The sequence below is a fragment of the Dermacentor andersoni genome, chromosome 2, assembly GCF_023375885.2.
Source record: "Dermacentor andersoni chromosome 2, qqDerAnde1_hic_scaffold, whole genome shotgun sequence".
NCBI classification, from domain to species: Eukaryota; Metazoa; Arthropoda; class Arachnida; order Ixodida; family Ixodidae; genus Dermacentor; species Dermacentor andersoni.
In genome coordinates, this window is record NC_092815.1 from 147,268,520 (window position 1) to 147,292,668 (window position 24,149).

The 24,149-nt window shown below is 45.4% G+C and overlaps 1 protein-coding gene across 1 annotated transcript in view; it reads right to left on the reverse strand.

Moving 5' to 3' along the window:
- Positions 1-19,234, reverse strand: part of LOC126540950 (L-sorbose 1-dehydrogenase-like) — a 75,568-nt gene extending 56,334 nt beyond the window's left edge. The window contains exons 1-6 of the mRNA XM_055076471.2: positions 19,183-19,234; positions 12,781-12,983; positions 11,554-11,799; positions 6,259-6,329; positions 860-1,133; positions 134-381 (exon numbers count right to left, since the gene is read on the reverse strand). Coding sequence (XP_054932446.1) covers positions 134-381; positions 860-1,133; positions 6,259-6,329; positions 11,554-11,799; positions 12,781-12,983; positions 19,183-19,234 — 1,094 coding nt within the window. The remainder of the gene's footprint in view (positions 1-133; positions 382-859; positions 1,134-6,258; positions 6,330-11,553; positions 11,800-12,780; positions 12,984-19,182) is intronic.
- Between the last annotated feature and the right edge of the window lie 4,915 nt (positions 19,235-24,149).

Consider the following 24,149-nt stretch of genomic DNA (forward strand, 5'->3'; position numbering starts at 1 on the left):
AGCTCAGGAAAATGTACAGAGCTCTGGGCTATTCGGTCCGAGTTCTGCGCCAGCTGTCCCTGCTTTACGCGCGAGTCGAACACCATGCCGTATAAGCGCCGCTTGTGTGCCATCTTGTCGGCGGGCGGTGCACCTCCACCCCGTTGCGGCAGGAATGGCGTGTGCATTAGTGGGGTTCTTGTTGTGCTGCTCTTCGGCCATGGGCAGCCGCAGAGACACCGCGGCTGGGCCCTTGTTACTATGGTCGCAGTACTGCACAGCGCCCGCGTTGTCGCCGCATGCCTCTGCTGCAGCCTCTGTCTTTGAGGCCTCGATGCCGGGTTCGCTATGGGTGCCGGAGTACGCCGACGTTGAGCTTGAACCGGAAGCCTGTGACTGATGCTGTTAAAAGCTCGACTTGCTGATGGGGTTGCTGAACCACTGATTCTCAGCCGCGTTCTTCGACGATGACGAGCCACAGCTCAAACTCGGCGATGTGTGCACCGCGAGGTAATAAGGAAGCTGGCCTCAAGCAGCAATCAGAGCTGCACTCCATTCAGGCCAGCACCGCTGCTTCACGACTTCGTAGTTGCTCCACGCCTTGAAAGCACAACAAGATCGTTTCGCTGCAACCAGCCACCTGTTGTCTGACCAAGCATGATAATCTCCCAAGGCATTTATAATGCGAACCCAAACGATGGCGCCGATTTGAAAGCCGCGAAACGCCGGTATTTCCACGAAAGACGGCGTCTGGAAGTCGCCATGCCTCACCTCCACAGGGTTCCTAGACAACGTGCCCGAGAACCCAGGGGCGGCGTCCACGGAAAGTGCGGTCATCACGGCAGCTCGTTATTCCCCCTAAGAAGCATCGACGGAATACCTTGGGGGCCTGGAGGTCGAAGTAGTGCGTGGGAGGACATCCTCGCTTAGCGAAACGTGGATGGCGTTCCCAGACAGAACGCAACTGCGGACAGATGCGAAGGCGCTCGTTAATAACCTGGAGCTGTTGCATCAGCTTGGGCGAGACCACTGGTAGAGCCCTGCCGTAGAGCTGCCGAGGAGGCGTGGACGCCATCCCTGGACGGTACGGAGGGTGCTTGCGATGGTGGTAGAGAGGCCGGCTCCATACCGAGGATGCGTGTACGGTGGCGTTCCTGGGCAGCAGGAACGCGACCACACTGTGAATGCCGGAGCGCCTAAGGCAAGCTCGTTGTAGACGGAGACGTCGGGAACAAAGGAGAATTTAAATCCGACTGCTCCGTGGTTTCCTATTGCGCCATTGTTACTGAGTGAATATAGACAACACCCACCCGTTCACAGGACTGGCTGTTCTATCGTCTGCGTCACCGTCTTCTTCCCGTGCTCGCCGTGCGAGCGCCCTAGGCCACGTGTACTGCGACTTCGCTAGTACACACACACACACGTACGCACGCATATATATGTATATATATATATATATATATATATATATATATATATATGTATATATATATATATGAGAAAGAAATTAAAACGGGCTCGATTTTTGTGAACGTTTAGTATTCTATCGCATCCCAAGTGCGCAGAGATTTCCTAGTCAGTGGATTAATGGGGGGGGGGGGGGGGGAGGTATAGTAATGGAGTACAGTAACACCACAACAACGTGCCATTATTAACGCTAAAGCATTGTAAGTCCCTAGAGGCACAAAATCCAGTATGGTCAAGCGCTGGCCCTAAAAAAAACGCCATTTACCTTGTAGCACCGCTCAAGTTCTTTACACACACACAAAGACACACACACACACACACACACATATATATATATATATATATATATATATATATATATATACATACATATATATATTTATATATATATACATATATATATATATATGTGTGTGTGTGTGTGTGTGTGTCATACAGCCTGGTTACGGCAACTGCAGGGCCAAGGCCTCTCCCATACTTCTCCAACTACCCCGGTCATGTACTAATTGTGGCCATTTCGTCCCTGCAAGCTTCTTAATCTCATTCCTCCACCTGACCTTCTGCCGCCCCCTGCTACGCTTCCCTTCTCTTGGATTCCAGTCCGCAACCCCTAATAACCATAGGTTATCTTCTCTCCTCATTACATATACTGCGCGCGCCCATTTCTTTTTCTTCACACCCGTCTCGCGTGCAAGAGGTCCGTGGTTCGAATCCCGGCGCCGCGCACTTTTCCACCGGATCAAAAAGAGAAATCCACATGTTGGTTAAAATTGCATCAACAGGGTTGCAGTGTGGCCTGATCCCCGTGACCAGAACCGGTAACGCACTCCCTCACCAGAGCAGGATTGTCCACCCTGGTGCAGTACTTGACCACAACCTCCTATATGAACACAACCATGACCGGGGTTGTTGGAGAAGTGTGGGATAGGCCTTTGCCCTGCAGTGGGCGTAACCAGGCTGATGATATATATATATATATATATATATATATATATATATATATATATATATACGAGTGTTGAATGCCGAGGGGCTCGATTATTGATAGGCGACTCACTACCGTGAGAGAGTCCCTCCTACTCTATCGCATCCTCAGTGCACAGAGATTTCCTAACCAGTTGATTAGTTTGGGGGGAGGAGAGCGGCGTCTCACTAGGGCGTACAGTAACACCATAATAATGCGTGATTATTAATGCGAAAGCATTATATGGCTCATTAGGCACAAAATGTGGCGTGATCAAGCGATGTCACTAAATATCCTCATAATCAGTGATGTCATTAGAGTCTTTTGTGACGCTAATGATTAATAATAACGCTAATGAGGTAGTAAACCGTACAACAACGTTAAGCACTATTAAAGGGAAACTGAAACACTTTTAGAAAAAAATGAGTTCCCTGCGGCATTCTACAGTTTTTAGTCCATTTAACACGAATATCTAGTTTAAAAAGGGCGGAAACAAACGCAAGCGGCTGTTTTTTGCAAGAAAACGCGCACCAGCGCCTCAGGGCATCGCGCGAACGCCGCTGTTGCCCGTGATTGGCCGGGACCGTTGTGATGTCATTCACGGGGATCACCGGTGTCGGCGCCGCCGTTTCAGAGCGTAGCACGCTGTTCTGGTCTGGATTCACAGATGTGTTGTAAGCATTATGCAACGTTCTCGCTGTCGCGGACAGCTTGTATTTTCGCCTTACATGTTCGAATCGACAGCCTCCACAGGAAACGATAGCGGCAACGGCAATGTTGAATGTGCGAACAGCGAGAACAATGTGTGCAGCTTCTCGCGCATTGGAAATATTAGCTGGTACGTATGTTTTTCATGTAGATGCACGTTGCAATGACAGGTGAGTGAGTGAGTGAGTGAGTGAGTGAGTGAGTGAGTGAGTGAGTGAGTGAGTGAGTGAGTGAGTGAGTGAGTGAGTGAGTGAGTGAGTGAGTGAAACAACTTTATTTGTTCCACTATAGACGTAAATAAACTCAAGGTCACCTGGCTAGGCCCACTCGGGGACTATCAGGTGAAATCTGATGGCCCTCTCGCCAGCCCTCTGGACTGCCAGGATTTGAGAGGTCAGGAGAAAAAACGCTCTAAAGTGTCACTGGAAACTTGCTGCTGGAAGAATGTCGAAGCACTAACTTCTCATTAGATTGTAAACACGGGTGCAATTCCGCGATGTCAAGCACCTCGCCACTGCTTGTCTAAAGTTCGGTGGTTTTTTGCGTGTTTACACGATCGCGAACATAAGTACCGCATTTCAAAGCGCTCACAGACAGTGCTGCGAGGTGCAGTAATGGAAGTTGCTTATCATACACACCCAGATCGAGATGGCCATGGGGATTATATGTGCAATATTCAGACTATGGTTCGACGAGTTTGCGATTGTGGCTTCATCAAGAATCGATATGCGTGCTACATACTGCATGCGTGTTGACATACAGATATTAGGCAGTTTTAGCACCGCGGTGTGGTAAAAATGGTAACTTAACGGTAACTGCAACCGTACGCCGAATGTCACTAGGCAAGCATAGCAACGCCAGCAACAACGCGTTTCCGCATTGGTCCTAAGGCTATCCGGCTATGCTAAAACTCTGTTACCAGACGTTCATGGCTGCAAATGTTCGCATTTCTCGAGTGCATCAATGTGGGCACCGGAACACCGGAATGGGAATACCGATTACACGCATCGTTGTCAAGCTCCGATGATAATCACTGTCGCGGAAATGGTCCGAGCACAGCACAGTTGATTTCGTCGGCACGAAATTGTCTCTCCTCACCAGACGGACCCACTGCGCTGCAAGCTTCTTGTCCTTCGGGAACATGTGAAACACCACATCGTGTCGCCCGCCTGTGTTCACACAGCTGAATGCTGCACAGAACGAGTGCATGTTGGGCGCCCTTGGCTGTAGGCACTCACGCAGCACAGAAAGAAAGCACAGTTCAGGAAAATCGCAAAGGATGGACATCAGGGCGGCAGATCTTCCGTATCGTTGTTTAGTAAAGCGCAGGACGGAAAGAAACACGCTAGCACTTGCCAGCACGCTGGTCCGCCGTCACGCTCCCCGGGAATGACGTCACTCTCGCCGGTTCTCTCCTCCAGCTGCCTCCTCACCCGCCACTCCGGAAAGCGAGGGGGGCGTGTCCGCGGGGGGGGGGGGATTTAGAAAGCAATTTCCGCCCCTTATACTACCAAAACGAAGAAAACAATTTCAGAACCGTAAATTGATAGGTCCCAATTCCAACCCCAGCAATTCGTGGAATTTGAAAACTGTTTCAGCTTCCCTTTAATTATGGTTAAACAATGCGAAACAAAATGACTTATCTTGAATTAGACTGAAGTAACATGAAATAAAGTGAAATAAATATAATGTAGGTGAATTAAAGTGGTGTAAAGGGGATAAAGGTGGAATAACGTGGATTAAGGTGGGTTAAGGTTGGTACAACTTAAAGCAAGGTAGACTAAGGTGGATTAATGTAGAGTTGTGGACACGTGACAATGTATGACGTCACGTATCGTGGACGTAACCAATTAATTAGAGCAGTAGTAATTCTTTCGCATTTAAATCACGTAAGGATAATTGAGCAGCTGTTAATTTTTATTTGGTCCACGCCTATTAAAGCGACATCTCTTCAAGTCGCTGCCCCCCTCTTCCTCGGGGTCATCCAGCGGGTCTCTCCGGGAGGAATAGACCATTTCCAGCCTGGTGCTGAAGTATAGGACGAAAGCACGAACGCAGCAAAAGTCAAACGAGACGGGAAAATGATCGAGCAACTTTAAATTTAAAATTATACTTCCCAGAATACGATTCAAAGACAGGACCCCACAATCCCGAGCCCGACGCTCTTCAGCGGCACCATGAAACCCTTTCTTTTTTCCTGACGTGGTATTTATTGCACCATTTACGAGTTTGTGCGAGAAACGCACTATACGGTAGAAACGTGCACACAATAGCCATCATATCTGGTATTCATGGCCTAGAATGGACCTATAAATCACGCTGAGCACACCACACACCACACAAGAAGTGCGAGCAGTTTTGAACTTAGAAAAGTGGCAACGACAATCAACTTGTCACGAGGTGGTACCAGTGCGGTTGAAACTCTGTTAAGTCATACAGTCCTTGAAATGTCAAATTATTTGCGCTTGCTGTAGTTCCGACGAAACATTCGGTTCAGCGTTTTGTTTTATAGTGCGTGTCTTTCATAAGCTATGCAGTCCAATGAGAAAAAACGTATCCAAAGGCACGTCTTCTGCGTGGGGTGCACTCAAGTATCAGATGGTATGCTGATTCAAAGTTTTTTCTGAAGCGTTCGTTGAAGCACCTCCCAAAATAATAATGCATATTTACAACTTATAAACCAATACTTCATGGTCTTCGGTACATCGCAAAGGTGTCTATTGAGAGTAGGAGGAAAAACGGTTTTTTGTACAACCAAGATTTTCCAGCTAACGTTTCACTGTGCAATGTCAAGAAAAGATGTTTATGCACGTGGGGATAAATGCATCTGGCGGACTCGGGGCAGTACGTCATGCCCTGACAGACTGCACAACGTAGAAACGTAAAGGGAGGTGGAAAAATAATTCATATGAAATTTTAGACAGTGATTTTCTGGACGCTGTGTACATATATTCAGCAGAAAACCGACACAAGAGGAATTTTACAGAGAAATACACATCATGCATAAAACCACAAGAACAAGGTAATTCAGAATATTGGGATGAAACTACCAGGTTTGGTAAAGAATTGCTTAAGTTGATTTGAGTGCATGCTCGTAGTATTGGGCGTCATGTATCTCGAAATAATAGCAAACAACAAACAATGTGTCGCGGAAGTAGATGCACCAGACCAAGTCCACCAGCACATACGCGTCTAAAGATATTATGTATCCCTATAGGTTCATACCAAAAGAAATCAAGCATCTGAAGTACATAAATACTTTTGCAGCGAGTAAAAAATAACAAGACGCCACCCTACCAACAGTAGAAAGGTTTGAGACGTAAAAGTGTCCGCATTGCGTTGAAGTGCTGGTACACGTTCTCGCCAGAAATCTGCACTAAGTTTCTATACATCGAAAGGAATACCAATGTATTAGGGTGGCGGGGTTGTCCATTCTATACAAACATATTGAGTTGGCGCACATTCCCATAAAGCGAACGGAAGACTTGGGGTTGTTGACGAATTTATCTGGGCACCAGAAGCCATACCATGTTTTCCAGTGAATGATCGAACTTTGACAATGCTCTGTTTCTCTGAGCAGAAAAATGCAAGCTCATCTGCGTGAGCCAATATTTCGAGTTCGTTGCCCAAAATATTAAAACCATGAGTGTCACTGCGATTTCGTATGCTTTACACAACAGCTTTGAATAAATTGCAAACACAAGTGTCGATAACGGAGAACTCTGTTTTACAGAGGAAAGAACAAGCACTGGCTCGGACAGATTACTATTAACGATGACACTGGCAGAATTGTTAGTGCAGCACATGGCAACACCTTTGTAGAGAACGGATGCAATATTAACGTATTTTAAATGTTAGAAAAGGTCGGCATGTTTTACTTGGTCAAATGCTTTTGCTAAATCGATCTGAAGCAATGCAAAGTGGACACAGGGGGCTAGCAATACTGAAGAGCTGTTCGGACTAAATGTAGCTTTGTATGGAACGGCCTTTTAATTCGCTATTCCTGTGAGGTCCAATAAGTAATGACATTGCATGCTGGAGTCGATAAGATAAGACTGTTCCTCAAATTTTGTAGCCTACGCTCATCAGTGTGATGGGTCAACAACATTCTACAGAGCGTTATATTATTTTGTCACTACTTTTAGGGATCAAGAAAACATGAATTTGGGTAAATGAACGTTGTAGGAAAGTTCATCAAAGCTAACACTAAATAATTGATGTAAAGAAGGGCTTAATATGAACTTGTAGGTCTGGCACATTGTACCACTTGTTTTGATGAATAACGACATTATTATTATTGTTATTATTATTATTATTATTATTATTATTATTTTAATTTAACAGAAATTTCATCAGGACCTGGGGTTTTCGAAAGCATTACCTTGTCAATGGCAAGTTCTATTTCAAATGGTCCACTAATTACAGAGCTATCATCCTCTGAGAGAGGGCTCACTAAGGAGACGAAATTTGTCCGAATAACAGTATTTGGCAAGTGTGCAGAACTGAATAGGGTTGCCCAATATCAAGCGCGCTCATGGATTAAGTGTCTGTGATACGGTTGGAAATTGCGTGTCGACGCTCTTCAAGTTGCGCCTGGCGCGTTGGTTCCTGAGAGTGCAAGGCACGGGTTTTACGCGAGCAAATACAAGTACTTCTATGGCGCTCAGGATTATGCGTTTGAAGAAGGCTTTTAATAAGGGTCATATATCTCACTTCACAGGGGTTGTTCTTTTTTCAAAGAGCAATTCGTGTTTTGCTCATCTCATTTATAACGTCGAGCGCCAAGGCCGATTCATAAGTTGCGATTTTTAGTTAGGTAGTATACTGTGGCGCATAGTTAATGCTTATGCTTTTAATGATGAAATTATTCGAATGAATCATCGTGAAGTTATTGCTAACCCGTTAGAATGCGATCGGTCGTTCTTTTGCGAGACTCCGATTGTGTACGCAATCCAACTGACCGCGCTGAGTAAATAGAGGTATAGGAGTGCTGAAGTACTGACATACATAACTAATAACGCTTGCCTTATTGATGTCTGGTCTTGTGCTAGGAGCTCGTGCTCCTACACGCATTTCCAAGGGCGTTCCTATTAAAATTATTGGGTTTTACGTGCCGATAGCACTTTCTGATTACGAGGCGCAACGTAGAGGAGGACTCCGGAAATTTTGACCACATGGGGTTCTTTAACATGTACCTAAATCTAAGTACATGAGTGTTTTCGCATTTCGCCTCCATCGAAATGTGGCCGCCGCGGCCGGGATTCGATCCCGTGACCTCGTGGTCAGCAGCCCTACACCATAGCCACTGTGCAACCACGACAGCTGGCGTTCTTATGCTCGGCTGGATCGCATTATATTTCTTCGACACACCTAATTTGCCAGATTTCTTTCGAAGCGCAGCCAATTTCATTCTTTGATCATTGCATGGTGATTGCCCGCTATGGTGGTAATGGTCGCACTAATTTCAACCCGGAGTGGGAACTATGGAATTTTGATGTAAACTAACTGGCGATAAAGACGTCATATCGCTAGTACGTTCAGTGCTAGCATCTAGCTTTTCTATGAATTAACACTCATTTGCAGCTTGGAAAATGTTTAAACTGGGAACTCGTGACACAGCAAATGAAATTAGCTCTATCAAGTCTTGTTTCAAAAAGCGCGAAGAAAAATGTTGCGGAAAAGTCTTCAATCCTTCAGGAGTTAAAATCAGGTACTCCTAGTGCATATATAAACGAAAGGCAACATGAAACCAGGGGGAAATGTTCGCTTTGACTGCGGCTGTTACCCGTGAATACAATGCTACGGAAATGTTACCATCTAATATTACTTTAGTGATGGGCCCTCTCACGGTGGTCAATTCCTATTGTTGATCATGGCCATATAAAGACAACAGACAACGAAGCCACGCAATGGTCCGGGAAATTCGCTGTGGTCGAAATTGAAATGTTGAAAATAATGAAGAAGCAGGAGAATAAACTGCACGAAAACATGATTAGCCTCCCGCGAGAGCCGAGCCCACAGCCTCCGCGTTACGTGTGCGTCGCACTACCAATTGTGCTGCGGCAACGGCTATGAAACCGTCCAGTAACTTGGCTATTTATTTTTACTAGATGCCGCCCAGGCAGTGTTAGCCAGCGCCACTCAAAACCATCGTGGGCGGATGCGGAGCATCCTTTTTTGTCCGATGGCGTCACGTAACACTTGAACTTAGGGCAGCAATATGCCGTGATTGAATTATTTCGTTACTGTGACCTATGCAAGAAGAAAAGAGAGGTTTCCCACGTGCTCATTTATGCCCTGCGTGATTTTTCGAAATTTCTGGATAAAACATGCATCTTTTTGTTCCCGCTCTAGAGAATAGTGGAAGCCTGATTGCAGAATGTTGACACGTATTTTGTGAAATGAATAGTCTGACAGACTGGCGTGTTTTAAAAATGGAAGACGTGGTAGCGTGCGGGTATGAGCTCTGTGGTTATATTGATGGACTCTGGACGTGATTCCAATGCAGCCTGTATACAGTGGCAGCAGGCATTTGCACTGGAGCATATAAGCTATACGGCGACTGTCACAATTTAGGGGTTCTTCAAGCTAAAATCAGAGGAAGTAGCCTTAGCAAGGCAAGTCAAAGTCACAAGCCTGCAGACCTTGCAGCGTTCTTCACCACCCGTTTTTGAGCCTGATTTCAGGTTTCGAACCGTGGTTGTTCTTGTTCTGTCGGGGATATCTCTTAGGTTCCCCAGAGAGAAATATGTGGGGGGCTCTGTAAAAACTGAACTCCATCGTGTACTGTCCTAAATAATATTGATGTCGTCTAAGAACCTTTTGTAAATGGGCGCCTTCAAAGACATCGCTCAAAGAAATGATTCTTCAAGCGGTGCTATAAACATATTCACATAATTAGGACCCATCTTTGTGCCGATTGCCGTTCCGCTTACCTAGAAAAAATATTTCTTGTCGATTTTGCCTCTGTTTAAACGTTCACCTTAGCGTCAATGCAATGTGCTTGCGGAATGTTTGTGTATTGGGATACTATGTTCGTTGTAACCAGGAAGCAATCGCTAGGGCTCTCGAGTCCAGTTGTTATGCGAAAAAATTGGTTGGTGTCCTGAATGTGAGATGGAATGGTCGTAATTAGGTCCTTACTTATGAAATCCAAGGCATATGATATTCTTTTGGTTATAGTGGCGTTGCTTCAGACAATAAGGAGACGGGGCTGGTTAGCCTTCTGTATTTTAGGAAGAAAATAAAAACAACGTGGGAGACGGTTGAACCGACTGCATTGCTTTAAACATATCCCAAGATATGTTTCTTTCCCTATTCAGTGAATTTAATTCACGGCCTGTTTGTGATTCAAATATTTAGCTGGAATCGTCCAGGGCATCAGTATAGAAGTCCTTATTTTCTAGTTTCCGGCGTCCTACTTTCAAGTAGTCGACCTTATAAGATTACTATTGCGCCACCCTCATCGCCATTTCTATTGCGCCACATCTCATCGCTGGCTCAGCGACTCCACTGGCTTGCACTCTTCATACGACAATGTGGGTCTAAAGAGTTTTAAACTTGAGCATGCCGTAATCATATCATTTTGGACGGCGGTTATATACATCTTCAAATAGCTTTCTTTCTGATCAGGTGGTGACCAAGTTTTTCCTGATGCTCCATAGAAGGCTGATGGGCTGAGCTTTTCGTAAATGTGCCCGAAAGCGAGTATTTCTGAGAAAATTATTCAAATACTGATATAATTGAAATAATTTATTTTTCCCGCTTGCATTTAAAACCTTTAGGAAGAAGACTAACGTCGGAAACAGATAACCTTGCAGACTAAAGGTTAACCTCCGTTGTTTCTACGTTTTCGTTTATATTTCTGATAGTCACAGGTTGATTCATTCACGCTGATGGAAATCGTCTGAGGTACGTAACGCCGCTCTAATTTCCGACGCTTGCGCCCATTTGTCTCTCTTATCTTTTGCCTGCTCAACTAAGTTGTTACCCTCGTATTTACTGAAACCGGACTGGAATTTTTGTGATTGTTCAGTTTGTTCTAGTTCGTGACCTTTGCGTTCTTTGTGGGCAATAATGATTTTCGTGAGGTTTAGTGACGCATCATGAAGTGTTTTGTCCCACTGTGCCTGCTCATCGCGATCTACAATTTCTGTCGTTGCCCGGTCTAGCTTAAGGTATAAGCACTTCGGTACCAAATTAGGGGCTCCCCAGGACTCATGAGTGGTGCTTTGGAGATTATACTTTACGCATTTCTCAAGGGCTTTCCTGATTTGCTGAAACGCGCGAGGCCGTGTATTGCGGCAGCGGACCGTACTTGAGCTCTGCAAGTGACAGTTCCCACGAGGCTCCGTCGGTCGCCTAGAGGCGTCGCCCTAGTTTTGAAGGTCGTAGGCCATCTGTGTTAGTGCTGGGCTAGTGATGGGCATCTGGGCCTGCGGAAGTGGCGTGTGCGGCGAGTCGGCATCCTCGGCGCTCGAGCTCCCGGCAGGCTGCCGAGTGTCGGAACCAGCGGTGGTCGCCATGCCTGCTGGCTGTGGAGCTAGCCGGCGTGGGTGCCAGCGGCTTGTCCTGGTGGTCAGCAGGAGGATGTAATGAAGCGCCAGCGTCGCCACGCATTCAAAGCTGGGATGAAGGCCGTCGGCGGCCAGGACCGTTGAAGGTGGCACATTTCGGAAGGTCTAGGAAGAGGACACTACGTCTCAGCTCTCTCAGGCGGCATCAGATGTACTTATTGCTCACGAATGCGGACGCTTCTCTGTTGAACCAGTGGACGAAGGGCTTGTTCGCTGTTTGGTGTCGGCGGTTCAGAACTTGAGGCAGCGGGAGGCTCAGGCAGATCTGAGCTGGTGATCGCTGTTGGCGAATATTCTTGATGAATTGTATTAACTCTTCTCTAGAGCCTGTGTATCTCCATTATGCGCATCGTCGACGCTTTCCACATGGAGCACCAACCTCTCTACTGTCAGTGCCACGTGTTAAGTGGAGCGGGAAGATTGCGACACTTTGCGCTGCTGTTGAAAGATAAAAACACAAAAAAAATTGAAATTATCGTGGACCTGATTAATCGGGCAGTCTCCGATTATAGCGCATTTTAACAGAATTGGAGTTAAGCGAAGAGATAACCCCTTAGAAATTCAGTAATTGGCAGGCGCTGGTGTAGAAGTGACTGGATGTTTCTTTGGGCCAAGCACACTTAGACAAATGACAAGAGCAACTTCGCAGTTATCTTGGCATTATTTGCCCAATGGTTTCGCTTGGTGGACTGACCTTTTGAAAAGGCTACAGCAAATTCTCGCGACGCAGTCTTTAAATATACGTAGGCAGTGCAAGAAAAAGGAAAAGGTAATGACAGACAAAAAGGAAAAGGAGGCGCAACAAAAAAGACCAAGAAAAAGAAAATGAGGGAGAGAGCGGGGGGCCAAAGCGCTTATTCGCTGTTTACGGGGTTATTCGCCGCACCTTCGAGGCGTCACTCCCTTCAACATTGTCAGTGTTCAGGTCTTTGACATTTTGCACAAGGCGAGTGTCATGCAGTGCGATGCGTAAGAAAGTGTATGTCGTTATGCTCTCAAAGAAATAAGAAAAAAGCACTCTTCTGTTTCGAAACCTTCCTGTCTTTCACACTCTATTCACGCAAGAACCAATAGAAAAGAACTCACCTGATCGTCTACGGATAAGCTGGCGTTGTGCTGTCGTTCGCTGGAGTAGTCCCAGTCGAGATCGGTGCCCTGCAAGATAACCGAGAAGAAGGGAACCTGCGCAGCGGCGTCCTCCAGTCCTCCGGCTTCGAGAAGCAACACGCTGGCAGTGCCATCGGCCGTGAGGCGGTTGGCGAGAACGCACCCTGCGGATCCTGCACCAACTAAAGCAGCCAGCGAGAACAATTTTCCGTTGTTACCGCAATCAAAAAGTAGGATGCGCATTTGTCACGTGAAATAAACCAGGACAAAATCCTCCATGAAAATCAGCAGTTTAAGACAGGATTTAACGTGTCCCCGACTTCCGCAAAATGTAAATTTGTTGTAGCAGAGTTCTCTCGGGGTAACATAGCTGATTAGGCATATATAATGCTTTTGAGTGTGTACTTAAGGAATTCTTCGCGAACGCTAAATGCCCACAGATGCACCCTGTTTTCTTCAGAATGACAACTTCGTGGGCACGTTGAGTTCTTTCATCAGATTGGTAAAATTCCTGGGCGATTCGTAATACACGAATGCAAACCTTTCGGTACAATTCAGATGGCCCCTATTTTCTGGACATCTAGGTTAGCTTTCACCTTTGGCGTTTTGAGTGCAGCAGGCAAACACTATGAGCGTTTTGATACCGCCGCTAAGCAGCCAACAAACAATGGTTTAGCCACTGTTATTTAGCCGCTAGTTAACCGATCAACGTAACTTTTTCTCTGCATCTGTACTTTCATTCTCTCTGAATATAACTGTTTTAGACATTGCACTTGAAAACAACCCTTACACACGGAAAGAGTGAGACGCTGAAAGAAACTAGTGCTTTGTGCCTGTCCTGTCGTTTATATAGGACTATTACTATTATTGCGAACCTCGCTTTTAAATTGCGCTGCTTATAACCAAGTTAAGAAGTACAAACAAGTTCTTTATTCCGTTCATATACTTAAATAAAACCTGCGTGAATTATTTAGTTCTTTCATGGCACCATTGAAACGTGCATATACATTTTGTAGCACTTACAGCTACTCGGTCTAAAAGTATCGCCGTAATTACGTGCAAGAAATTTTGGACGCAATTAGAATATTTTGCCACACATTTGTACTCGCGATAGAAGCTAGCTATCGATGACATTAAAATTCGAGGATCACCGTCCTTCTTAAAGCGCCTTTTTCCTTCTTATCAGCGCTAGAGAATGGAAGAGGAAACATGACATAATAGAAAACGGAGCGCGGCCTCGCACCAAAAGTATTATAACGAGGTTTTAATCAACTGACAAGTTTAACTAGTGAAAGTTTAGGACAAGCTAAAGAAAACCTCAGGTGTGGGTGACAAAGTCCTCGCAATGACAAGTTCGGAGGAATGGCGAGGGCAGTGGGGTGTAGCGTTGCGTGTTCACGAGCAGAGGGGCGCAGCCGTCGTATGCGTTTGCAGAAGCAGTAAAGCAGCATCGGGTGCAAAAATCGGTTATTGCTTTTATCGCTCCTGGTTAGGTTGTAATTATTTGGTAACTAACTTTTTAATTAGGTTATTTAGAGCAGATATGTCCGGACTACACTCTAAAATACATTGAAAAACATGTAATTTATTTGTTCCCGCAAGGCTATTTCTTGGGTCGCTCTTTTGTGCTAGTTTCTAGCCGAAAAAAAAACATGCGCCCAACCCACCTCACGATGAATTTCGACAGTAATGCGAATAGCAAGCACGTAATATAGCGGCACACCGTACTGCCGCCAGCGCAAGCGTGTCACGTGGTTAGGCGTGTATTGCAGCCGTGGTCAATTTTAGCGCTGCGATCTCGCACTGGCTGTGCGATCTGGTGACGTGATCGCGATGTCCGTGCGTGGTCAGCTCGTTGTGTCGAGAGGAAGCGCGCGCAAACGCTGAGAAACGCGTATATGGCGCTCCTCTCGTGCGCTTCGATAACGATGATGTACTGGTAGCCAGTTCGAACCGGGGTGGTTTAGCCCGGTTCGAACGGTCAGATAGCCTGGGTGAGCTACGTGGGCTATAAATACATGTGGAGCTGTCCAGCATTTGGTTTATCTCTGCTGGATTGTTTGCCTCTTGAAACCTACGCCTGTAATCTACGCCTGCAACAAGTCCGGTCATATCAATCTCTTTTCTGGTTTTTTTTTTCGTACCAATACTGTAAACACCTCTTGCTTGTCTCGACTGCTGACTAGTTATTTCTTCCCTCAGGACAACCCACTTCACCTAGCGGCGTCACTGGGAAAGCCACGCGTATCACCCAATCATTTTTCATTCTTTTTTATGCGAAAGCACCAAGTGGTCCATTGATGGAAAAAGTCGGCGTCTGTTCTCCGTAGCAGCGAAACGGCAGCAAAACTGGCATTGCCGTCGGGTGCGACGCCACGTCACGATCCCGTCTCGGCAGAGCAGAGCGGGCGAAAGCCTGTTCTGCTCATTGGAGCCCATCGGTTCGAAATGTGGCAAGTCAGCGGCTGTTCATGGGGCTTAACGCCATCTGTGTGACGAGGGAACACTTCTGGCGGAAGGAAAACTGATGTGACGCCAGCTCCATTAGTAACGCAAGTGGCGTCATTTTTTTTTCAGAGGCCCTACATTTCTTTTGAGCCCTGGTATAAGATTTGAATTTTCAGATTCCCGCCATTCTAATCCTGGGCCTTTCTAGCTTTGAGATCGGAAAATGATGCAGGAAAAGGTCAGCCGTACGGAGGTGGAAAGCGTACGCCTGCGCGAATATCGTTTCTTTGCAGGCCGACGAAAGCTCAGGGTGTAGAGTGCTGGTCGCATCGGAAGATGCCAAGTCCATTGGCTAGCGTAGCCGTAGGCAAACAGCTAAATTAAACAATTATCTGGTGGTCGTAACTCACTCTTTTTCACGGAAGACGTTGAGAAACGACGAAGCCGCTCGCGCCACCAGAATTCAGAGAAGCATTGACAAGCAAAACGACACAACTTGTAAGGGGGACGTATTGTAACAGGTGAACTTTAAGAGTGCGCCATTCTGGAGACTTTAAGAGCTGCATTGCACGTGAGAGCGGCGTCAACGTCCCCTTTTATAGTGGGCGTAGGAAAAAAAAGGTGTTTATTGATGGTAGAGTAAAATAGAGTGATCTTTTTATGCCTCGCCATGGGTATATTCAACTGAATAGGAAAGTTATTTTACTTTACTGATTCAAACTGTCTCTCACCATGTATTAAGAAAAAAACGTTTTTTTTTCTCCCAATTTTCATTCCCTCCTGACATATTTGCGTTCAATTGTTGCACCCATAGAGTTTCGTATTAGTGTAACTAGAGGGAAATGTGGCGCTGCGATCGTTCAACCATCATGGGGATAATGGGAAGTACAGGCTACGGATTGGCATTCTGTTTATTGGCAAACTTGTTTACAAGTATTTTTTGACAGTTTTGGTTTTGCCAAGTGCAACTGCTATAACCTGCAGTGGGACAGTGCAACGCAAAGCTCGCTGCCGTTGTTCTTCTGCTGGACCAGTGCTGCTGGACCAGCGGCCGGGACGATGTTTGTGTCGCGGTGTGGTGTTGAAGCCTTGACGAGAAAGTAACGGCATCGTAAACGTTGAAAAAACATGCTTTGACCGTATGTACCTTGGTTTGTTAAGTGTGTTAGGTTGGCGCAGTAGCGTTATGTGCTTTATGAAACTTCATACAGGAAAAAGAAGGCACTACTGATAGAAGAAATAGACACTATTACTTCTAGGGGCTTGAGAATCAAGTTTTTTTTTAGGGCTTGATTATGCATTGCTCATTTATGCGCTCATCCAAATGCGTGTTTTAGGACTTTGACAACACAAACTTACTTTGGTAGGAAAGCTTGCTCCTTGTTGGTTGTAGTCTAGTGTAGCAAAATGGTAAGTGCAAACCCACGCCGTAACGCTTCGGAAGCGGCACGTCAACATAAAATAAGATGAAGCATATTCGTAGGAAGCCTCACGCATACCTGTTAGCGCTGCAGCAGATGTGCTCAAAAGTACTTGGAGACGTTCAGTAATCGTGACAGCCGACCGAGCCTTTCGAAAGAGCGAGAGAGTTCGCAAGTGTCTGTAGTCGGCGAGAAAAGCCTCGCGTTCGCAGCGAGCAGGCGTCGTAGAAGACGACTCTCATGGATTTCTTCTCAAGGGCGCAACACGTTCTCACAATACAAAATTTTTATTTGCATAAATAGTTGATGAGTATATTTATATAAGTACATGCACGGTTGTTATTGCTGTTGTAAAAATAAATAAATAAATATTCCCTGGCGTTAAATCGGGAACAGCATTGCACAATAATGCATACCCTGGTGTGCCCTGCTGCAAACCATAATAAACCGTGCTTCAATCTCAGTCATACAAAGTTTATGTAACGTGATGCGCATTATATAAGACACTGCAGAAATAAAACTATATTTTACGCGACAATACTTGAGTTGCTTCGATTACTGCGCCGCAAGCAAACGTCGCTAGTCTAAAGATTGAAGTCGATCCGAAGCCTGTACTTCCAATGATTCCCATGTAGGTTGAGGAAACGCTCAGGAGAACCCCTGTAGACACTAGCGCCACATTTCTCTCTGGGGTATTTATTTAGAAACTGTGGTTGCACACATAACCACGGTTGCTGGTGTCGGTGACAATTGGTTCTGAAACGTTTTCGCCCTTAGGTTCGCGACCTGTCTGGATCGACCTTGCATAGGCCTTGTGCTTTCAAGAGGCGTTGACAGAGCGGGTGAAAGGGGACACCTTCTGCAGTTGTAGCACGTCAGGTGCTGCCTGGGCATCGCCACGACGCGTCGCCCGATGAGCATCGCGACGTCGGTCACGTGCCGCGTTGGCACCGCAGGCTGCTGCTCTTTCCTGGCTCGGGCAGCCCGTACCGCTATGGTAAATTACTCGTAGCGCAAAAAACTAAGCATCGTCCAGCGCCGATTAATTGGACATTAATGCTTTCGCTTTCACAACTCACAACAAGTGCGTAGGTGTTCTTGCTATTTTTTTTTTTCATTCAAGCGCGGTACATTATATGTGGCACATATCCAGTTACTAAAATTACCTTTTGTGCATTGTTTTTCTTCATTTAGCAGAGGCAAATACCCCAGCCACCAAAGTTGATGAAAAAGAGGTTCATTAGAGTTGGGCGCATACCTAGTGCAGTCCCGACGCAGTGCGCTATACCGTAAGGCTGCTGCGGAAGAATGCTTGCGGCCCCGGTGCGATACTGCCCTCCGAAAACTTTTAAATGCAACCTTTCTTTTAATTGAGGAGGCCGAGAAAACTCTTAGAGGCATGGATATACACCGAATAGTGTACAAACTATCCTTAGATTGGTAATCGCATTAGAGGATACTCTGCTGCGGAAGGAAGAGTGGTCAACGATTCTGTGCGGAACAGAGGCACTTGTGGATACGCTAACTTTGGTTTTCACTGGACGCTACTGTAAACTGCACTACCTGTTCCGTTAGGGTCAGTGTATTCTTCCTGAAAATGTTAACCCGCGTCTCCACAACTGGCATTCAAACTACCAATGAATGATCAATGACGATTCTGAAGTCAAATTAAAAGATTTCGATACAACTATAACAGCGCTTCCACAAGATAAGTTACAGAAAAAAGCCTGGTTCACTGTAGCAAACTCACGGGAAGAGGACACCTGCCATACTTTAAAAAAATTTAAGTGCCAGACTCAGATCTGATTATGAGGTACGCCGTAGTGGGGGACTCTGGAGTGATTTCGTCGGCCTGGTGTGCTCTAAGGCCTACACAACGCACGCTGTACTGGCGTTTCTGCATTTGGCCCGATCCAAATGTAGCCGCCATTGCCGCGATTTGAACGTGTACATTCCAGATTGGCGCGCAGCGTCAAAGCCCCTAAGTACTCAAGGTGGGTCACAAGTGCCATGATAAAATGCTAAAAACTACGTTATCCTCTCAAACAAGTCTGGTTTTAAAGACAGCTGGCATAAAACAGTATCTGAGCGTAACTATTTAAATAAATCATCAAGATCTGATAGCGCTATGAACGCGATACAGGAATCGTGAATGAACCAATGGAAACCATCTTTTCCACCTTGTTGAACCTTATAAAATAGAGATATTCGGCACTCATAATTTCAATAAGCAAATGATACATCGTTTCGTCATTATTGGCGAAAGGTTACATAAAACCGTTCTCACAAAAGCTTGCAAAAATAATCGAAACAGATTCTAGAAGTTACAGTCTGGCCGCTTCATCTAAGGAGCAATGAAATATCCGGGGAACTGTTATAGAACGTAAACAGACCTTTCTAGATGTTACACCACAACCTAGTATTCTTCGCCCTGTTACTTAGACCAAATGACCGCAAGCTTAGCATGCCGAATCTGATAAATAACTCAATTTGATATTTGTTCAACACTCACCGATTATATAGTCATATTCTTTTTCCAAAATCAAAGTGTTGTATAGCACCATGTCTGGTAATTCAAAAAAGACTACCACTGTAACGGCGTTCAAAAGAGTCAACAAAATGTTTTGAACCAACGCCATAATACTTGCTCACTCCGTGTGGCAGTCTAATTAGATGGCTGTTCATGGACATCTACTGCTCTTTATATACATGGTGGTGCGTACGGCAGGTGCGACCCATGATACGGTGACTGAACTAGTTTGTTTTGGCATTTTTGTGAGCACAAGACACCTGTTGCCTCGCCGTTCAGATAATTTTTTTTTCAACACCTGCGTATGCTTGCCTGACTGAATGGACTGTCAGCGCCACAAACAAATAAAAAGTGAGAAGTGAGCAGCATATATGTTTTTGAAGCTGCTGAAGGTTCTGCGAAACTAGAATCGCACGCAGTAACAGCAGAGCCCGTTGTTCAGTTCATACATTATTTCAGTTGTCAGAACATATTGGCCACGCTAACATGAACAGTGTTGTGAAAACAAAGTCCTCTGTAGCTGAACAGTATCTGCTGATTCGTAACATATCTGACGTATATATAGTAACATATCTTTCTCATGATAACTAAGGACCACTTTACTGCGGCCCCAACATGTGAACTGAATATGGCGCATCGGCAAATATGCAAGAAGAAATTGTGTTGCGAGGCGAATCCGTTCGAATTCTAAATCGTTTCTTATGTAACGAGATACGTTTTTATTTGGACCAAGTTTTCGTTTATATTGCTGTGCTTCAAATACAATTTCTCCCATATGTGCCGACCAATTCATGTAAGCGACTATGCACAAGAACTGTAAGGTCAATATGGTTGCAAAACACGCTACCCCTGTTTAATATTGTTATCCAGACATGTTTGTGCCCCCCCCCCCCTTTATACTATGCCTCCGGGCATTTAACAAACGAATAAATCAAATGGAATGTAATTTTAGGCATCTGGTTGCAATTCGTGCGGAGATGGTTCCTCAACAAAAATTTTATATACATGGAGCGGAGAACTACAGGGCACTCGTCGTTGCCTTAGTAACTCGTCGTTGATTGTTATTATGATATCTACACGCCGACGATAACGAAACGCACATATGAACGTTTTCAAGAAATGTATCACGCCTGTCATTGACTTTCGCATTCGATGCCAGTAACCCAATCGGCCACGCAGGCATACATCAATTACGAACGCTAACAGCGCTGATTAATGACGTCGCACGTGTTTTAACGGGAGTTGCAGAACTCTTAAAAATTAAGGTGAGAATGTTAAGCGAACTTCGTGGTAGACATTCTAACGTTCCTGCTTAAAGCATGCAAGTAGATGACGCTATTACAGCCTAGATAGCCGTTTAAGGAAATGAAGACTTTAGATTGCGATGTGGCCGCTTGGTGTGTCAAATTTGTGGTGTGCTGCTACCGTTGCATTGAGTAGCCGCACATATTGTTGACTTCCCTACCTGAGCATATCAAAAGCAATATTATTATATTTTTTTCGATTACGGCTGACTGGTAACGTGCCTCATTTAAGACAGAAGAATAAACTTTCGACGCAAACCGCAATTTATACGAAATTATCAAGACCTGGTTCTGTCAGATAACCAGGCTCCTAATAATATCATCATTTTGATGAAAAGAAAGGATACTAAATCTTCACAAACGCCTTATAGTGTTGTTGCATGCTGCTAGTTACTAAGAAAGCCAGCTTACTGTACTTATGCAATGTCTCACTTTAAAGTAACACTAGAGGGACACTAAATAGGAATAATAAATTAGTCTGTATCCACAAATTGCACTTTTGCAGTAGCAAAGTGACGAGTGTAAATATTAGACGATGCTCGTTAGCTTAGAAATTGCGGAAGAAGGAAAAGCAGGTGGGGAGTTCGCTAATATTAATGCGTAAATATTCTAGGGCTAATTCCAACGGAAATCTAGGCGCTCATCGGCAACGCTTCACACGATGCGCTACATAAGTATACGTAGGTTCTAAGGCGTTATATATGCAATGTCACCCATGCAATGCGTTCTAAGGCCGAACTTGGCGAACACGGCTGCACGACAGGGCATCAGTTCGACCTTGACGAGGTGACGTGGCTGGTCCGAGGGCAAAAGTGGGGAAGAGGAAACTCTTGGAATTCTCGTTCATTCGGCATGACGAATCGCCGAGCAACCCTAACCGTGGCCCCCTGCTGCACCTTTAAAACAACCTGTGGGACGAGTAGACTGGACCGCAACTCACTTGTGTCAGTGTATACCGAAGATGCCACTTGGATAGGTGGCGAAGCGTCTTTACCCTTTCGCTGTCAATTTGCTATGTTAAGTCGCAGTAAACTTTGCTGAATCTTGAATTCACCCCGCTTTTGGAGCATATTTGCATCTTATTGAAGTTCGGCATGTCGGTGGCTTGAGAACTCCACGGCAAAACCACAAATGAGGCAGTTTAGGGTGGTATGGGTTACACCTATTTTAAAGTTACGGAAACGAAGAGGAAATTTAGAGTCAGGAACGTTTATAGAAGTATATGGGCGGCTAAAGTGCACAAGTATCTCTACTTGAAAAGCGGGGATACAGAATGGAGGAAGAGGCGACGAAAGACGCCAACCACGTATTGGGTAATTGAAAGTATATATAGACAACCAGGAGACATCAAAAAGAAAGTGAGAGAAACAGAACAAGTGAATTGGATGTAAATAATGGAAACAAAGGGCACCGTGGAGATTGCAAAGAGTGACATGAAAGAAATTACAACGAGAAATCTGTACGATAAAACAAAGGACACTGTTTGGCTATTTGAGGCACAAGCTGGTTGCAAAGGACAAAAGCATACCTGAGCAAACATTCGCAACAAGATGACGCGTGTGCACGCGACAGCAAACATTCGGAGACCACTCAGCACATCCTAACGGAATGCGAAGGGATTCATCCAGTGAGACACGTGAATAACGTACACCTTCCAGAAGCGCTTGGATTTAATGTGGGCAGAAGCATCAGCAAGTCAGCAGTAGAGGTAAGCAAGAGACGTTTAGATTATTAGTGAAAGAAAAGTAGGGAAGACATTTGTACGTCCACATGTCCTACAGGCATATGAAGCAAACCAGAGAGGGAGAGATAATTTATTGGAAAGGCAAGGAGGTCGGCCTGAAATAGTATGCTCTGGTGTACTACTCTGCACAGGGAAAAAGAAAAGGGGACATAAAAGCGTGATGAAAGGTGATGAAGACATGAAGAAGGAATGGATATATCCACTAACACGGTGGTTTCCTTAAAGCCTTACGTCTTGTCCGGTTATGTTAAAATGGACCAAAGGAACCCTTGTAGCTATTCTAGCTACTGTACGAACACAGATTGGTGATAAAATAGTACTCGCAGGCAATCTTAGCGCTATACAAGGTAGACAGATAAGGTTTGTGGAAGGCAAGAAAGATTAATATACGAAAAGTTAGTGACGTTTAAGTTGATGTACGCGGGTTGCGCGCAAGCGTATGGATGCCGCGAACATGCACAGCGAACACCACGGCGTCGAAGCACAAGCGGAAATGCGCGAACGCGGTCATGGACACTACGAGTCTCGACGCTGCAACATCTCGTGTGCCACAGGGAAATCGCGTATTGCTGCACATGCCGATTTCACAGGTGGATCATCTACGCTTAAGCATCAAAATGCTAGATTGAAATAATGTACTCCCATCGGCATCGCGGCATCAAGTGATCTTTTCGCCCACTTCCATTTCCCGATCCTTTATTATTCCCGATATTTCAAATTAAACCGTAGCTAATTTCCTTGATGTTTTCCCTTGCTTCATTGTCTCCTGACAATTTAGGGCCTTTATTAACATGAGCTGAGCCCATCGGTTAGTCTTATCTCGTTCATTCATTGCCAGGCTCTCCAATCTGGCAGCCTTGACGTCATTAGCTAGGATACGAGAGTTTTTCAGCCAAATCCTGTCCTATGTTGTCCTACTGTTTTACCTTCACATGTGTTGTGACGTCATCAGTCATGGAGATAAATCATTGGGGCACCATAGTTGCGTTCTAGCAAACTACTTCTGCGCATGCACTGAGAGATAGCGTGTCCACGCGGGGCGTGGACACGCTGTTTGTCGCTAACTCAACAACACGCACGTGATGTTGGGTTGAGGCTGCCCAGCATGTGCCTCTGAAAACAAGTATCCTGCAACCGGTGCTTGGCGTCAAGCTGCAGCAAGCGGCGACGTGGATGGGATTTGCGCCGGGTTTCTAGGACGTCGCGCAACAAAGCAAAGAACAAACGAGGTAAGCGCCGGTGTAGTCCAGCTTCGCGAAAGGAAAGGGGTCAGTGAAAGAAGAAACGAAAATAATGTGTCATGGTCGCGGGGAATAGCATTCACCTCTGAGCTGCCGATTTCTGAGTAGTACCTGCTATTAGTGCGCGAAGGAGGGCCATATTATAAAAACGTACAAAACTTAGTTTGCCCACAATCAAAAGAGCGAAGAGTTGGACAACGCGAACCACAAGGAATGCACGCCCGCCATTTTAATTGAGCTTATGATAAATAATAAAGTGATTCCCGTGAACATGACATGGGCGCAGCAATGCGAGTAATCTTTGGACTGGGCTAAACACTTTCCAAATGCCTCTTGCAGACAAGGAAATACTAAGTTAGTCACGTACAAAGGCACGGCAGTCCCTACCGTAGGCGTCGTGCATGCAAAGGTGAAACACCAAGACCAATGCCTCGAGAAGCCTCTGCTCAACCGAAAGGAGCGCAGGGTGCAGGAATTCCTCCGTTGTTTTGCCAAGATTGGCTTTGTCCAATCATAATAAATTGACGTGACTCTTGTCCTTAAAACGTTGGAAAATGAGACATAGCTTGCTGAGAAATTTGCCGACGTGTTTGAAGCAGTTTTTGGTGCGATTAGAGGGTTCGATTGTAGCATTGAATTGCAGGATAACGTGCGCGTTGT